General features: G+C 28.2%; 2 protein-coding genes and 2 long non-coding RNA genes across 4 annotated transcripts; 3 read left to right on the top strand and 1 right to left on the bottom strand.

Moving 5' to 3' along the window:
* Positions 1 to 1,518: 1,518 nt before the first annotated feature.
* Positions 1,519 to 2,818, bottom strand: LOC115883849 (zinc finger protein 830). The gene is made up of 5 exons (XM_030902258.1): positions 2,626 to 2,818; positions 2,332 to 2,540; positions 2,004 to 2,266; positions 1,780 to 1,949; positions 1,519 to 1,721 (listed from the first exon to the last, which is right to left on the bottom strand). The coding sequence occupies exons 1-5, from the start codon at positions 2,742 to 2,744 to the stop codon at positions 1,580 to 1,582; spliced, it is 903 nt and encodes a 300-aa protein (XP_030758118.1). The 5' UTR covers positions 2,745 to 2,818; the 3' UTR covers positions 1,519 to 1,579.
* A 157-nt stretch (positions 2,819 to 2,975) lies between these two features.
* LOC115883848 (WD repeat-containing protein 61) lies at positions 2,976 to 4,462 on the top strand. Its single transcript, XM_030902257.1, has 7 exons — positions 2,976 to 3,033; positions 3,098 to 3,231; positions 3,294 to 3,460; positions 3,516 to 3,751; positions 3,819 to 4,006; positions 4,068 to 4,239; positions 4,354 to 4,462. Exons 1-7 carry the CDS (start codon positions 3,031 to 3,033, stop codon positions 4,441 to 4,443), a joined length of 990 nt encoding a protein of 329 aa, XP_030758117.1. The 5' UTR covers positions 2,976 to 3,030; the 3' UTR covers positions 4,444 to 4,462.
* Positions 4,463 to 5,534: 1,072 nt separating this feature from the next.
* LOC115883944 lies at positions 5,535 to 8,387 on the top strand. Its single transcript, XR_004050473.1, has 4 exons — positions 5,535 to 5,672; positions 6,865 to 7,578; positions 7,841 to 8,116; positions 8,231 to 8,387. It is a non-coding gene; the product is annotated as an uncharacterized LOC115883944 (long non-coding RNA).
* Positions 8,388 to 8,523: 136 nt separating this feature from the next.
* On the top strand, positions 8,524 to 15,533 carry LOC115883943. The gene is made up of 10 exons (XR_004050472.1): positions 8,524 to 8,748; positions 8,813 to 9,079; positions 9,142 to 9,373; positions 9,766 to 9,912; positions 10,294 to 10,440; positions 11,052 to 11,227; positions 11,349 to 11,525; positions 12,562 to 12,740; positions 13,669 to 13,838; positions 14,920 to 15,533. It is a non-coding gene; the product is annotated as an uncharacterized LOC115883943 (long non-coding RNA).
* The last annotated feature ends 509 nt before the right edge of the window (positions 15,534 to 16,042 follow it).

Genomic DNA, 16,042 nt, shown 5'->3' with positions numbered 1-16,042 from the left:
CTTTTGTTTATTAACGGAAAATTAAAAAGAAATCTTTAATTTTTTTTTTTCGAAAAATATGTTTTTATAATTTTTGATGAATTCTTACCTATCCTTTACAATATTTGTACTTATTTAAAATTTGAGACTCGCCCTATACAGTATATGTTTCCGGATTATCTTTACAAGAGGACAAACTTTTTTATTAAAAACTAGTTGAAGCCTGGCGCATCCGCCACGACATCATAAAAAAAACTTTTTTTTTTTTAATTAAATGATAAACAAAAAATCCGGCGACGACAGTTTTTAGAAGAGCCAATTAGCTATCTTTTAGTAAAAAAAGCAACTCTCTAGAGCAAGTCGTTACTTCAGTAGAGACGACACAGATAAACATTAGAATTTTATATATATGTAGATTTTGCTTGTTCTAAAACGGTTAATCCCGTTTATACTTTTCCAAATTTCCATACCGTTTTCGAGAAAATTAAAAAAAAAACATGAGAATATGTTGGAAAAAAATAAATCGGATAAAACTCTATTAATATCAATCTATTAATTAATGAAAACAAAATTATATTACCATAGAAACAAGATTCAATCATATTTCCATGTTTTTTTTAATTTTCTCTCAAACTGTACCTATGGGAATTAGAACAAGCAAAAATTCGTATGAAAAATGCACAGAAAAATGTATTTTTCTCAAAATGTCAATAATAAAAAGGTATTTCCTCTTGTAAAGACAATCCGGGGACAAACTGTATAGATAGATGCTCTTTTCTCCATTTATTTTTTTGTGTCTGATAGAGAAGGAAATATAAGTAAATTTACAAAAAATAATGTGGATATATTACAGCATCTTTAGTAAGCGATTTAAAAATGTAACATTTTTGCCTAGTTCCACACAATAATGTAATTTAATATAATTAAGTTACAAAATTGTTTAAAGATATTTAATGATTATTACCAAACTATACTATTTTCACATTTAACTTTGCATGTTTACATTGTTTACAAGTGAAATGTATAATATATACCATAAACAAACAACTTTGCAGTATAATTCCATGCTGTTTCTTTTTTACTTTCACCAAGCTGTGTCCACGATCTTTAAACAATTCTGTAAAACCGCAGGTAAAACCTCAAGTGTGTGCTAGTCTTTAATCCTTCTTACCAGACAGTTAAAAGTATATCTATACACTTCAGTCTTCAGTCCTCTAGAAGTCCGTGCGTTATAACTGACAAGTAAAACTTTATGTGTAGACATTACTTTAGGGCACTTAACTAATATTATCTTTGCCTAAACTTTTTTGTATCGAAACTTATAGATGTATTTTAACTTTCAAAAATATTAAAATTTATTTTTAAGTTCACAAAAAATAATCAAGTTAAAAATAATAACCCCCGCCAAATTGTCAACAATATTTTTTACTTTTTTTAATTAGACTATTTTTTATTAATTATTAATCAGTAGTTCACCTTTTCTAAATACTTAAAAACTACTGGAAAATTTACTTGAATTGTCCCAAATCAAAAATACACTTAAAAATACTTAAAATTTATTTTAATAGAAACATGTATAATACAAAATAAAACTAAACAACTACTTAAACGACTTTTTAGCCCTCCAATCAAGAAACTCATCGAAATCAACATCGGCATCATCATCATCATCGATATTCTCATTTTTAACATCGTTCAGCACTGTGACAATCTCATCTTTCTGTTTTTCTAAAGCTAGAACTCTGCAAAAAAAATTATGCAATATTTTTAAACATTTTTTATTAATTTAAGTTATTTTACCTGTTCAATTTCTTTAACTGTTCATCTATTTCATCGATTTGTCTTTCTGTCGTTGCTTCTTCTTGATCTTCTGCAATGATTGCTGCACTTTTATTGTCAGCCTCTTTGATTTCTTTCATAAATCTGTCCCATTCTTCTTCTGCTGGATCTTTATATTCGATATGTCTGGCCTAGACAATATAATTGTACGTAGAAAAATAGCAAAAGTAATAATTTTTATATACCTTTGCATCTAACTTTGGGTCATCAAAGAATCCCTCAGGCAATTCCTCAGGAATTTCTTCTTCCATATGTTCAGGTTCTTCCGTACTATTCCCTGATATTGTATTAGATTTTATAGGACGAGAAAAAACAGGATTTTTTGTAGTTGTTTTACTGGTATTATCAAAGAAATCACTAGGTATTCCATTCCCATTTTCTTTACTTGTTTGTATCGATGTACCACTGTCTTTTGTGGTGACTGGTGTGATAGCATTTTTTAAAATTCCTGTAATTAAACCATAAAAATGACTCGAGTAAATAAAGCTAATTATAAGTGAAAAATACTCAAACCTTTAATTTTTTTCTCTGGAACTTCTGGTAATGGAGGTGTTAAAGGCCTTTTCAATGGAGTGGTAAAATTATTAGTTTTTTCTTTTAATTTCTTCGCCATTTCGACGTTTTGTTTGTGCTGTTTTGCGTTTATGTGTACCGTCCATACTGCTTCGGATCGAACTACTGATTTGCACAAAATACAGGTAAGTTGTCCTAAATCGTTATATGTAAACACTGTATTAAGGAAATTAAGCAGACAAAATTATAGTAAAAAACACTACAAATCTTAATAAATTTGAATAAAAAGGATATTTTGCCAAAGGCGACTCAATTTTTTTAACTTCTTTCAGACCCTTCTGGTGTTCTTTCATTAGTTTTCTGAGCTGTTCCTGAGACGCTTTTTTCCTGGCATTTTTAAACGTTGCAGACATTTTTACTTAAATTAATCCTTAATATTTTAATTTTCTATTTAATTTTTTTCCAAAACTCAAACAAAAATATAACCTAAAAACTAAACGTCATTTCTTCTTCTTGAAAATTTTTCAGGCTCTAACATTGATATTGTCCTAGATCATATATTCCTTGAATACACTTTATATATGATGACGAAGTTCAGGCCTAAATTTAATCAAGAAGAATTTTTTGTGACTGAAACTAACCCTATTTTTTTAGATGGCCGTCTAAGATTAATAAACAAAAATCTCTTTTAAAAATAAAATGGTAAGTTATTATTGTACAGCGAAATATCTATACTATTTAATGAAATCGTACTCGTAAATTTTAGTATTCGGTATTGTACAAGAAAGAAAATGCCCACGAAGAAGGAATTTGGAGTTGTTTCTGGGGCCAATACATTCCGGAAAAAAAGAAAAAAGACAAGGATCCCGAAGTGGAGGGCGGGGAAGATGAGAAATCCAGGTCCGATATCGTTATTTTCTCTTACAGAATCAGAACTTTGATTCAGTTTTGTTTTTTTATAGGGATTCCATCATGTCCGACGAACCTCCAACGGACTATATAATAACAGGAGCCCTAGATGATTTAGTCAAGGTCTGGGAGTTGCACGACGATAAATTGGATCTTAAATACAACCTAGAAGGGCATTCATTAGGTGTGGTATCAGTTGCCATGAGCCACAATGGAAAATGTAAATACTTAGGTCTATACACAGATCAAATTATGTTTAATATTATTGCTTTTAGTGTGTTGCTCGAGCTCATTAGATTCATCGATGAGAGTATGGGACCTAGAAAAAGGAGAAAAAATTGCAAACATTGATGTGGGACCTGTAGATCTCTGGACGGTTGCGTTCAGTCCGGACGATAAACACATCATTTCTGGAAGCCACTCGGGCAAAATCACTCAGTATAGCGTTGAAACCGCAGCCATAGAACAGTCTTTTGACACCAGAGGAAAATTTACTCTGAGCATTGCCTACGTGAGTGAACTTTTTAGTAAACCATTACTTTTTATGTTATAATTAATATGTTTATTTATTTTTTTAGAGTCCCGATGGAAAATACATAGCTAGTGGTGCTATAGATGGTTTTATTAATATTTTTGACGTTGCTGCTAACAAATTATGGCACACTCTAGAGAGTCATGCTATGCCAATAAGGTCTCTGTGTTTTTCTCCGGACAGTCAACTATTATTAACAGCCTCTGACGATGGTCATATGAAATTATATGATGTGTAAGTTAAAAATTAGTTAAAGTAGTCTTTGTAACTTGTTTTTATCCAATTTTTTTGACAGAAAACAGACACATGTAATCGGAACGATGTCTGGTCATGCCTCTTGGGTTTTAAGTGTGGCATTTTCACCAGATGGCAAGTATTTTGTGTCTGGCAGTTCAGACAAAACAGTTAAAGTATGGGAAGTTCAAAGCCGACAGTGTATTCACACCTTTAGTTCCCATACTGATCAGGTAAATTATAAATATGATATTCTACTAAAAAAACTAAAAGTTTTTAGGGATATAACCATTTTTAAATAAGATTTGTTTTTTAATAATGATATTTTATCTAAAAAAACATTGCAGGTTTGGGGTGTAAAATTCAGTCCGGATAATTCGAAAATTTTATCAGTTTCAGAAGACAAAAGTATTGTAATATATAGTTGTCCTAAGTAATAAATGTTTTTTATACTAATTTGTACTTATTAATATATTTTTTCTTGTAAATAAAGGATTTTTCAGCTGAATTAAATTTCAAATTAAAAAATTGTAGCGCCAAAAGCTGAACAGACATATCCGGTAAGAGCTGTCAACGTTGAGTCAAGTTAAAGACTTATAAAGTTATTTTTTTATATAATTTAGCTCATATTTCTCTATTTAACTATATAGAATTAGTTTCTTATTAAACTAAGGGATATTTATTGAATAAAAACACTTGTTCCTTAATAATTTATTAAAATATTAAAGAAATGCATGATTTTATAGTTCATCTAATTATGTGCGTACCAGAGAATTTTAATATAAAATAAGTTCTGTATGATATTTTATACTATAGGGAATAAATACAAATAAAGACAAATCATTTAAATAATTTAAGACGCATATTCTACTGAAATTATAATAAAAAACCATCCATGTTTATTAAAAAAAGTTGAAATCCAGGCATCCAAGAGCAAAAAATGCTCGATCGTGATTGGTCAGTTTCGGTCGCGTGGAGGTTTTGAATTTTCTTCTCGCTCGATGTTGCCGGATTGTTAAAAAATGTCCAAAATCTTTTTTTCTATGTGATTATTGTGAAATTATATTAGTTTAAATTTATTCCTAGCACTATAGTAAAGGTCGCTTATGTATATTTTTAATAAAACAAGTACCAGTAATGTTCGTTTGGTCGAAGTTTCTTTTATTTCTTCTCGTAATTACGTACTAACATTATAGGCTTTATTCTTGGTTTCGATGTATTTATGGCATTAAAAATATATTTAAACAGCTTCATGTTATGTTTATTTCTTGATTTTTGTGTGTTTATGTTTATAATTACTTATTTGTTTCTTATTTAGGACAATAAATATTTTACCTTACGTAAAAAAACGATTTCAGTGGAACCAGAGTGGAACGTATTGAGTAAATAATAACTTTTGACCACAAAATTAAGCGTAACTTACAAGAATATTTTCCTATGAACAATTTCATTAGTAATAAATAAATTAATTTTATGAGCCGCTTAAATTTTACGAATGACTTCAATCTGGCAACGCCGATCCTCCTTTTGTCGTTTGTAATCGAAGGATCCGCACGTCCTCGCGTCGGTTGCATCGATTTTTTAAATTTTCTGATGAAAAAGTGCATTTAGTGTACACAATTTATGCGTAATCTGTTACTAGTGCCCTGCTTAGCCTCCTGAAAAAGTGAGTACACGTAATTTTATGTATTTTTTGAGATATTCTAGTTTAAAATTTTTGGATTTCGCAATATCCATCATGGCTGCCTTCTTCTCCATGTTCCCCATTAAGTTATTAATTTTTGAGAATATTGTTTAAATAATATACGTATAGATTAATAAATAAGTATGTAAAACTATATATTTTCGGTACTTGCTATACTGCGTGTTATATAAGGGTAAAATAGTACTACATTTTTGGTAAATTGCGTAATGTATCTTTGATTTTTTGTTTAATTTTTTCGGTGAAGGAATGTTTAAATAAAATGGCCGCCTGTTGGAATTCGATGTCTTGATTTTTTCAAATTGCTTTTTTTGATGTAAATTTCTTTTTATAGGGCATACTTGGAGATATCTTTAGTTTTTAAAAATATAAGATACGCATTTGCGCATTTTAATACCTAATATTTTGAATGAGTAGGTTTTTTGTATTTATAGCTATAGGTTCATTAGGAATTTTATTACGTATTTTTTGATTTAAGAATCCTACATACCTATTTATGTACTTTAAAATATTTTTCTTTTAAAGCGCGTTATGTAATATTACATCTTAAAAAATAGTATTAATGTCGACTAATGATTTTTGCTAATTCAGTATCAGCTGTAAATTTGCATTAAAGAAATAAATCAATTTTTACTGAATTTTTATAAAAATTAAAATATTTGGAAAACACTAAGTATGATTTTGAGGTAAATTTTGATCCTATGTTTTTTTGTGTCTTCATAGTAGAAACTAAAAATGAAACAAAATATATAGGATGTCTCATTGTTAAAAAAAAATATAATTTTAATATTTTTTATTTATTTGAAACACTGTAGATTTAACTTTTAGCTCTAAATAATATGTTCCAACTCTAAAAACTCCTTGTGCATTTTTAATTTTTTATGTGTTACATCATGGAAAAATTCTTTGGATTTTGACCATATTCATCAAATTTATATCCTTTTTTTCTGTGTCATATAACATCTTTATATTTTCATATTTTTGACATTTTTGGTATAATAATCAAGGAAAAATCTTATAAAATATTGCTGAGGTAGAAATGGAGCATCTTTTTTTACATTTAAAATAAATATACCTATATATATATTGTCGTAATATTTTTTATAGGTGTTCGATAATATTTTTATAGGTATTCCAATATTTTTTATTTTTTTAGGCGCGTTATTAATAGTACCACAACACCACACACTTCGTCCACACTCACACGAGCATTGCTAGCTCTCTGTGTTGGTTAATAAAATTTCCTAATTCAACGTTAGTGAATTTCGTTAGCTGATGCGGTTGGTTATCAGTGTTTTTGTCGGTGTGGATACCCGGATTAGATGACTCCAGAGCGCGGCGCGGCCTTCCCCAAGAGAGGAGACTTCTTGGGTCACCCCCTAACCCTGATGTTCGGCCATCGATGACCTGTGTAGCATGCAGAGGTACCCAAGGGAGTCACCACCCTCTGATTTACGAGCTAGGTGTTCTAATGCTAGAGGCTTCGGCCGGATACAACCTGGCACCCAAGCTCCGAGATTTCTTCGTGTACGTATTCCGTGACCCTCGAAGGGGCAGGGGGCGGGATATCGGACACATTGAAGATGATGAGGGGGGTCCGCCTGTAGGGGGTCCCGGTGGATGTCCGTCCGACGGGTGACGAGGGTGACCCCAGACGAAGCGGCTTAATTGGGATGGGAACTGACTGGTGAGGCTTAATCGTCGACCAATGGGTCGAATCTGCATAAGGAAGGCAACCAGCACACACTCGCAGGCGGGTCGTGGAAACATTTTTTGTTTTTTCTCTTGGTCTGCCCCCGCGTCGAATTTTGAAGGCAGAAAATGTCGGGAGGAGGCGAGCATAACCAGGCCTAACTTAAACCTGTTAAAAGTAAGTCTAATTTTTTTATATTACATTAAATTGTAAGCTTTTACTATGCTCTCTATCAAATAACTTTTTTATCCCACCATGTAGCAGTCAAAATTCTTTTTATATAAGTGTTGTGTATTTTAATTTTTTTGTTACAACATACATGAGCTTCAATTTAATTTAAACTAGATTAACTTGTATAGTAATTAGAGCAACTTTTTTAAAACTTATAGTAGATATAAATTTGAATTCTAATTTAACTATTTTTTTTTAATTTTTTTAGGACAACCCGGGTTCGCTGCGCGATTTTAAAAAACAAGATTGTAGAAGTCAGAAATTCTATCTACATGCTGCATGTGATCAGTCCCAAAAAATTTCGGATTGTTCCAGGCACCGTCGAATACCTGGAAAACGTGTTTAATGTCAACTCTAGAGGATCGACCGAAGTCCATGGAGTTGGAGGCACTCGATGTGCCCCATAGCAGTGAGACCACACTGTTTTTTTTCGCCGTGTAATTATTATGGTGGGACTGAAAACGAACTTAGGCAAGATATGATGGTGAGGTTTTATATTTTTATATTGTTTTTTTTTGTTGTCTATAGCTTGTTTTTTGTTTCTTCTAGCATATGTATTTGTTAGAAATATTCTAATATTATTTCTTTTCTCTTACAGGTGATACAGTATGGCTTGGAGAACTTCAAAATTTCGGTTCGCGTCGTGGTTCCAAAGCAGTAATTTTAGGTTCTCTACATTTATAGAATGTTGCATTAAGTACTCATTTTTTAATATGCAATTTTTTACATATATTTTTACATTTTTTCTTACTCTTTACAAGGCTTTAATAATTTTTTTAGCAATAATAAATAGATAATAAAAAAATAACTCTAAAGAAACAAAATAAGGTAGCATATTGTTCTAATAGTATATTTGGAAATAACTATTTTTCGTCTTATTTTAAAATTGATAATATTATTTAATTTTTTTAATAGTGATTTTTAATGAAAGGCAAATTAGTAAAGAATATAATTTTACATTATAATGAGAAATAAAGTATTATATCAATCATTTATTTTTGTTACTAAAATTAAATTCAGTTTGTTCCTGCATAAATCTTTTTATTACTAAACTGCTTTGGAATGAATATTTTGGGGTCAACAGCAGGATTAGGGCCATCTTCGAGATGCCATCAGGTAAATTTATATAACTTTATATTTGTCATTTTCTTTGACTAAAAAAGTGTTTTTCTTTTTTTAGGTAGGTGCGCTAGCGTAGTCCTTTGTTGTAGCATTATATCCCCCTTTTAAAAAATGTTTGTAAGACGACTGAAATTTGTATAAGTTAGTTATATAAGTAGTTGAATAAGAATTGGTGAGGCTTGGAAAATAGAAGAGGACAAAGAAGATGGAAGAGGATTGCTGGGAAATAGAAGGAAAGGAGATAGAAGATGTTTGAGGAAAGGAGGAGGATTTTGTTCGCTGTAAAGGAAGTTTTTTGAATGAAATTTGGAGCAACTGTATTGAGGTAATTTTTTTCATCTAGTTACAAAAAATAAATACTTATCACAACTTTTATTTTTTTTATAGATGTTATTGGTATCTTGGACATCAAGTTTCATTTAATTGTTATTATACAAGCATATCTATTGGTGGAAATGTAAAATGGCAGCTGTTATAACAACTTGGGTGAATTATTAGGAACACCAAAGAAGTTTTGATATAATTTAAACTGGGAAAAAGCTCATAAAAGACCAGTTTAGGCTGCGGTAGTACCAGGACCTTAAATTGGCTTCCACAACACAGATATCTTTCAAAAATAGTAAGTTTTAACAAATTATATATATTTTTTTTAAAGTTAATGGAATACTTGAAAATTATGATAAGTATTCATTATTTACAAGTTTAATATTTTGAATTTATATACAAATATTTTAATAGGTATTGTTACGGATTGTGTGGGTCCACTAATTTAAACTCACGATAAAATACTTGACGAATTTATTTTCTCAACAATTAACTATTTAAAAATCCTTCACCAATTTGTCAACATTCGCTATGCATAATATATGCAATATTTAATTGGAAAATTATTATATTTTTTTATTCAGTTTAATCTAATTTGATACTTCAATTTTTCCTGTTTATTTTAATTTTTAAATGTATACAAATTAAAATAATAATTTAAATATTTTTTTTTTTTTTAATTTTTAGATATTTGTTCGAGTGATGTACTGGGCGTTAACAGTTGCTGTTACAAATCTGCAAATGAGTTACTACTGTACATAAGTTTGAAATGATAGTGAAAAACTTGTCCACAATTGGATTAATTGGCCTCCATTACCATTATGCTATAAAAATGTAAGTTATTTATCTTTTCTTTTTTTTATTAGGCATTTGCAATGCATAATAATGTCTCCAATTTTGTATTTAACTGCAAAATTGTAGGCTTATAAATAAAAATAAGTTTGAGATTGTAAGAATATTAATATATTTTTTCAATCTCAAAATATACTTATGATACAAATATTTGCATCAAACAATTTTATCTAGTATAAGTATTTTCTTTTTGTAAAATCTATGAAAATTTGATAATATTTTAAAGAATTGCATTTGTATTTTTTTTAATATCTAGTTAAAATATTAAAAAAAAATATTCTAAGATGAGAAACTGCTATAAAATATTACTTTATTAATTTTAATACTCTTTACTTTATTTAATTAATTTTTTTGTATTTTTAGTGAGCTATCCATACAAATTGGTGTTAATGGACGTTTTGGCAGCTGCTTTTATTAATCCAAGTTCCAGTTTTCATGGAAAATCTTTAATGGACGCAGAAAAATGCCATTTACTGGATTGACTTCAACTCCTGTTGCCTTTGAATAATGGTAAGTTGTCTCTCAACTTATTATAAAATTTCATTGGAAAGCTTGAAAATGCTGAAATTTTTTTAAATTTTCCATCATATTCAAGCTTTTTGTTCAAATACTAACAGGCTCTATTTCTGTTTTCTTTTGTAAACTAAAACAATAATAAAAGACTGTTAAAAGCAGGACAAAATAAAATACAGACACTGTATTACTGGTTGTATATCAGCGATCTTGAAAAAAATGCATTGTTTTTATATCTCTTTTAAATAATTATTAAAGTTTCCACTAAGATAAACGTAATAAAATAATAAACTTCGTAAATATAAGTTTTATTTTTTTATTAATATTTTTAGTAAAGCAGATACCTTATTTATATTTTTTTCGATCATTAAAACTGCAAATATTAATATAAAAATTATAATCATTTTTTATTAGAGAAAATTAACTAATTTTAAGTCTATCTAAGATTTTTATTGTTTGTTTAATATGACTTATTTAAATTGGTATAAAACATAACTATTATTTATGATTTTACATAGTTTTAAATACTAGTATATTTTTTATGTTTTTAAAAATCTTTAAAATTCCAGACCATAAAAAATTACCCAATATTTTTTTTGGAATTTTAGGTATACAACAGGACAATTGCTTCTGGAAATCAACAAGTAGTACTAGTTGCAGATAATATATTATGGTAGACATCAAAAAACTTTAAATGGAATGAAACTTGCAGGAAAAATAAAGGAAAACCATTTTAGACTGTATACGTAATAGCTGTTAGAGTGGATGCAGTTCTTCATCAATGGTAAGTTATTTATTTCTATTTTTTTTATTAAATTTCTTTGACAAGGTTGAAAATTATGATAAGTTTAGTATGAACAAACTGACGTCATAAAAAATCACTTATTTATTTTTTGTACTTTTAGTGAGCTAAACAAATTGATGGTAATGGACGTTTTGACAGCTGCTGTCACAACTCTCAACGAACAAGTTGCAGCTTTGAAGGAAAATTTTTAATTGGATTCAGAAAAATGTCAGTCGTTTCAGGATGTAAAGTTAATAGAACCAGGATTGGACTCGACATCTGTTGCCTTTTAATAATGGTAAGTTATTTTGATCATTTTATATACAGGGATTTTCATACAGAGGTTCATTAAAAAATTTTTAGGGTATATATTTTTCTAAGTCTATAACTAGTTTAATTTACTGACGATAATTTGAGACTAAATTTCATCTTAAAACACTTTTAATGAACTAGTTACATGAAATACCCTGTATATATTGTCATAAAATGGCATTGATAAGCTTGAAAATTTTGTAAAATGATTAAATTTTGCAGAATGTTCATACTCTGCAGTTTTTACAGTGTTGGCATTTTATTTTGCCCTAAATTTTTACAGGTTTTAACTTTTTTATTTTGGAAGCTAGAATTTTCGTTGAAAAAAAAAGAAATTAGAAGGTTTTAACTCAAGTTTTAATGTGTTTTTTTTTTCGTATATTATTTTTATCTATTTTTTTTTAATTTACAGGGTATCCTCGAGGGTATCTTAATTATTTAAAAATATATATATTTTTTACCAATAACTTAACTGGGTGTCAAATGGCAGTGTGTCATATTTATAACAATAAAATGTATTAAAACTTGACAGGAAACCCTATAATTTATTTTTTAATGAATGTTCTAGCTCAAGAAATAAAAAAAATAATTGAACAATGCTAAGAGTGTATTACTGGTTGCATAGCCTTTAATTTTTTTAATTATTAAAGTTACCACCATGCTAAATATTAGCCTTATAATTGTTAATCTAAGGCCTTATATTAGTTTTGCTTTTTATATATATCTAGTAAATTAGATATTTATTTTTTTTTGATCATTAATAAGTCATAATAATGTATTACTTTTTCATATCAAGGAAATTTACAATTTTTCTATTATTTCTGAAGTTATCAATAAAAATCTTCCTTTTAATTTTATATAACTCTTTATAACTTATTCCAATTAATATTCAAAAATGTGTATTATTTATTTGTTATTTTTACATAGTTCCAAATATTAAGATGATTTATGTTATTGTCTGTTTTCTGATGAACTTTAAAAATTGCTATTATAAAAAATTACCTGAATATTTTTTTATTTAGGTATACGAAAGGACAATTGCTATTAGAAACCGATAAGACATACTAGCTGCAAATAATATGTATGGTGGTCATAAAAGAGATTTAAATGGAATGAAACTTGTTCAGAAGAAATCAAGGAAACCCATTTTGAACTGTTGTTACTTAATCGCTGTTAGAGTGGATCCAGTTCTTCATCAATGGTAAGTTATTTATCTATCTTATAAAATTTTATTGGACAGCTTGAAAATTTTTAAAATTCGTTAGGTTATTTTCTATGATTTAAACTCACGATAAAATACTTAACGGATTTATTTTCTCACTGTATACACACAATTTATACTGATTACAACATTTTTCATATGACACTTTTGCAGTACCGCTCGGAGATCGTAAGACGGCTTTATTTTTTAATTTTTGTCACTTTCCTAATATATTCTATAAAATAAAAACGCTAAATCACCACAATACACCAAAACACTTTTACTTTTACACTGGACGCGCGTTTCGCTAACCATGTTAGCATCATCAGCAGATGATTATAAACTGTCAGTGTTGTTAGTGATTATAATTTGTCAATAGTGTTTTTATTTTGCTGTGTAACACCAAAGGTTCCAACCCTTAACTGTAATATATTCTACTTAATTCTTTGTATAATTTTGTGTTTAAATTTTTTAACTTCATTTTTAGATTATTCTTTAAACTCTCTTAGATTCCTTAACTTTATTCTGTATTTTCTATTATGTAAGTGTGACTGTAATATGTAATTCATAGTTGTTATCTTAGCTTATCAATTGTTACTGTGTTTACTATATGTCTAATAAAAAAACAGGTAGGCTGTATGCCTGTTAGACTGTATGCTAAATAAATAAATAAACACACAATTAAAAAACAACTATTTAAAAAAATCCTTCGCCAAATTGTCAACATTTGCTATTCAAAACTCTTTGGTTTGAAACTACAGAACTATTCACACACACCTTGACAATATATTAAAGTTCCCACTAGAATAAACGCAATAAATATAATTTTGATTAATCTTTTTTGTTTTGTTTTTATTAATCTTGTTTTCAGAAATCTTCAACAATTGGTATAGTAAAAATTTATATAATATTTTTTTTGAAATTTTAGGTATACGATGGGACAATTGCTGTTAAAAATCCGCAAGCCGTACTATCTGCAAGTATTATAGTGGACAGCAAAAAGCTTTAAATGGAATGAAACTTGCAGAAAAAGACTCAGAAAGACCATTTAGAACTGTACTTAATAGCTGTTAGTGTGGCCGTAGTCCTTCATCACTGGTAAGTTATTTATCTCTTTTTTTTTTCTTACTCAATTTCATCGACAAGCTTGAAAATTATAATAAGTTTTCATAATATTCAAGCTGCACAAGTCTATGAGGCCAACGTCTATTCCTATATGTCATTTATTAAAAATTGATATAAAAATTTGTCAAAAGTAATATTTAAATGTAACAAAATAAAATTTTTCAAACATACCCTTTTAATTATTCAAAGGCTTTCTTTTAAAAATATGAACTTTGCTTTTTTATTTTTTATCCTTTAATTCTTAATAAGTTTTTATGTCAATTTTTTGTCAATATTGTGGTCTGCCTGGTAGAAATTGTTATTATTTGTCATTCCAAAGGTCACTGTGATGCTGATTTTTTTTATCTCAGAGTATATACAAATTATTAATTTAAGGAAGGACGTACTTTTTGAATACGTTTACATATTTATACTTTTTAGGCCTCATAAATCAATATGCTTGCTAATAAAAATATATACTGTATGATCGAAAAAACACGGCGTCCAGTGGGGATTGGAAATGACGATCGATAGCATTCCCCATATAATTTTACATATAAAATAACAGCGATCTTCTTTCCATAGCCATCGCTGACGCCGTTTTTTTTTCGATCATACGGTATTGATTTTACTTTTTACATAGATATATCTTTTTTTAATGTATATTTTTTAACGTCTATTCTATATGTCATTTATTAAAATTGATATATAAAAAGTGGTCAAAAATAATATTTAAATGAAAAAAAGGAAAAAGTTTTCAAACATACCAATTATTATTCAAAGGTGAAAACCTTAACTTAAAAAAATATGAACTTTTAATTTTTTTAACTTTTAATTCTTTAATTTTTCATACCAATTTTTTGTAAATGATATATTGTGGTCTACCTGGCAGAGATAATTGTCATCATTTGTTATTTTAAAAGCCACTATGATGCTGTTTTTGTTTCTCATAGGGTATATACAAATTATTAATTTAAAAAACATAGTTACTGCATTAATAAAAATATATTTATCTTAATTTTTACATAGATCGTTTTATTCCTTTTTTTAATACTATTTTTATTTTATATTTTAGATATCTCCGCATTTTCTTAACTATGGATATCAATAGTTGCTCCGACTCCTCACTTTCCTCATTCACTCAACATGAACCCAAACTCAATACTGCTCAATGCCTCACCAAGGTTCGTTAGCTTCATTAATATTGTTATTCTTTCAATAAATTTCTTTACTGGTTTTTATCCTCTTCTTAACTATTGAAATATATCAGGCGTCATTATAATGTTAATTTTTTGTAAAATTTTGATAATCTGGATAGAAATCTTTTTTTTTTCTTAAGCTTTTGCAATATAAAATACTAGTTAAGAGCAATACACTTTATTTTATGAATAGGACCATTATCTCTGTTTATATTGCCTTTATATTTATTTATTTTGATGCTCTATTTATTATCTAATAGCCTCTAGTTTGAGGGATGTTTGATTAATTTTAAATCATTCAAATCAATGCATTAATCTTTATGAAAAATATGTTGAGCAATGTAATAGTTATCTACATATATAAAATGCTAATGTTTATCTGTGTCGTCTCTACTGAAGTAACGATTTGCTCTAGAAAGTTGCTTTTCTTACTAAAAGATAGCTAATTGGCTCTTCTAAAAACTGTCGTCGCCGGATTTTTTGTTTTTCATTTAATTAAAAAATAAAAAGTATTTTTTTCCTGATGTGGCGTCGTGGCGGATGCGCCAGGCTTCAACTAGTAACGTAATTTTTTTTTAATAAAATTAAAGACATTCTTTATAAATTTGTATAATTATTTATAGTAGTAGTTGTTTAATTATTTTTATGTTGTATTATTTATAATTTCTTAAGTGTTTCTAAATTTATTCCAGATTATCAAAATTATAAATGTTATACTTGCGCAGCTGCGTCACTATAGCTCCATGAACACAAGTATTATTTTGGTTTTAAAGTTTATATTTTTTAATATTTTATAAGTTCTGAAATTATTATTTTTAGTAAAATAATTCATTTTGTTAATACATACTTGTGTTCATATAATTTTTTTTTGCTTTTGCGAATTATTTTTGCTACCCTAGGACAGGGGCGTGCATACGAGAGTGGTAATGGGCAGAATTACCTTTCCCAGAAAGAAATTTATAAATAAAATATAATTTTTTTTTCAAAAATATATACTTT

The sequence above is a fragment of the Sitophilus oryzae genome, unplaced genomic scaffold (genome assembly GCF_002938485.1).
Source record: "Sitophilus oryzae breed Bouriz unplaced genomic scaffold, Soryzae_2.0 scaffold_2006_pilon_pilon, whole genome shotgun sequence".
NCBI classification, from domain to species: domain Eukaryota; kingdom Metazoa; phylum Arthropoda; class Insecta; order Coleoptera; family Curculionidae; genus Sitophilus; species Sitophilus oryzae.
The sequence above is the reverse complement of the archived record's forward strand: the minus strand, read 5'-3'. Positions and strand labels throughout refer to the sequence as shown.

Coding starts and splice junctions, on each gene's coding strand:
- LOC115883849 (XM_030902258.1), bottom strand. CDS start 2,744: ATGTCTGCAACGTTTAAAAATGCCAGGAAAAAAGCGTCTCAGGAACAG. Junction 2,267..2,331: donor TCCAGAGAAAAAAATTAAAG/GTTTGAGTATTT, acceptor GTTTAATTACAG/GAATTTTAAAAAATGCTATC. Junction 1,722..1,779: donor CAGTTAAAGAAATTGAACAG/GTAAAATAACTT, acceptor TTTTTTTTGCAG/AGTTCTAGCTTTAGAAAAAC.
- LOC115883848 (XM_030902257.1), top strand. Junction 3,461..3,515: donor CATGAGCCACAATGGAAAAT/GTAAATACTTAG, acceptor TATTGCTTTTAG/TGTGTTGCTCGAGCTCATTA. Junction 4,240..4,353: donor TTAGTTCCCATACTGATCAG/GTAAATTATAAA, acceptor AAAACATTGCAG/GTTTGGGGTGTAAAATTCAG.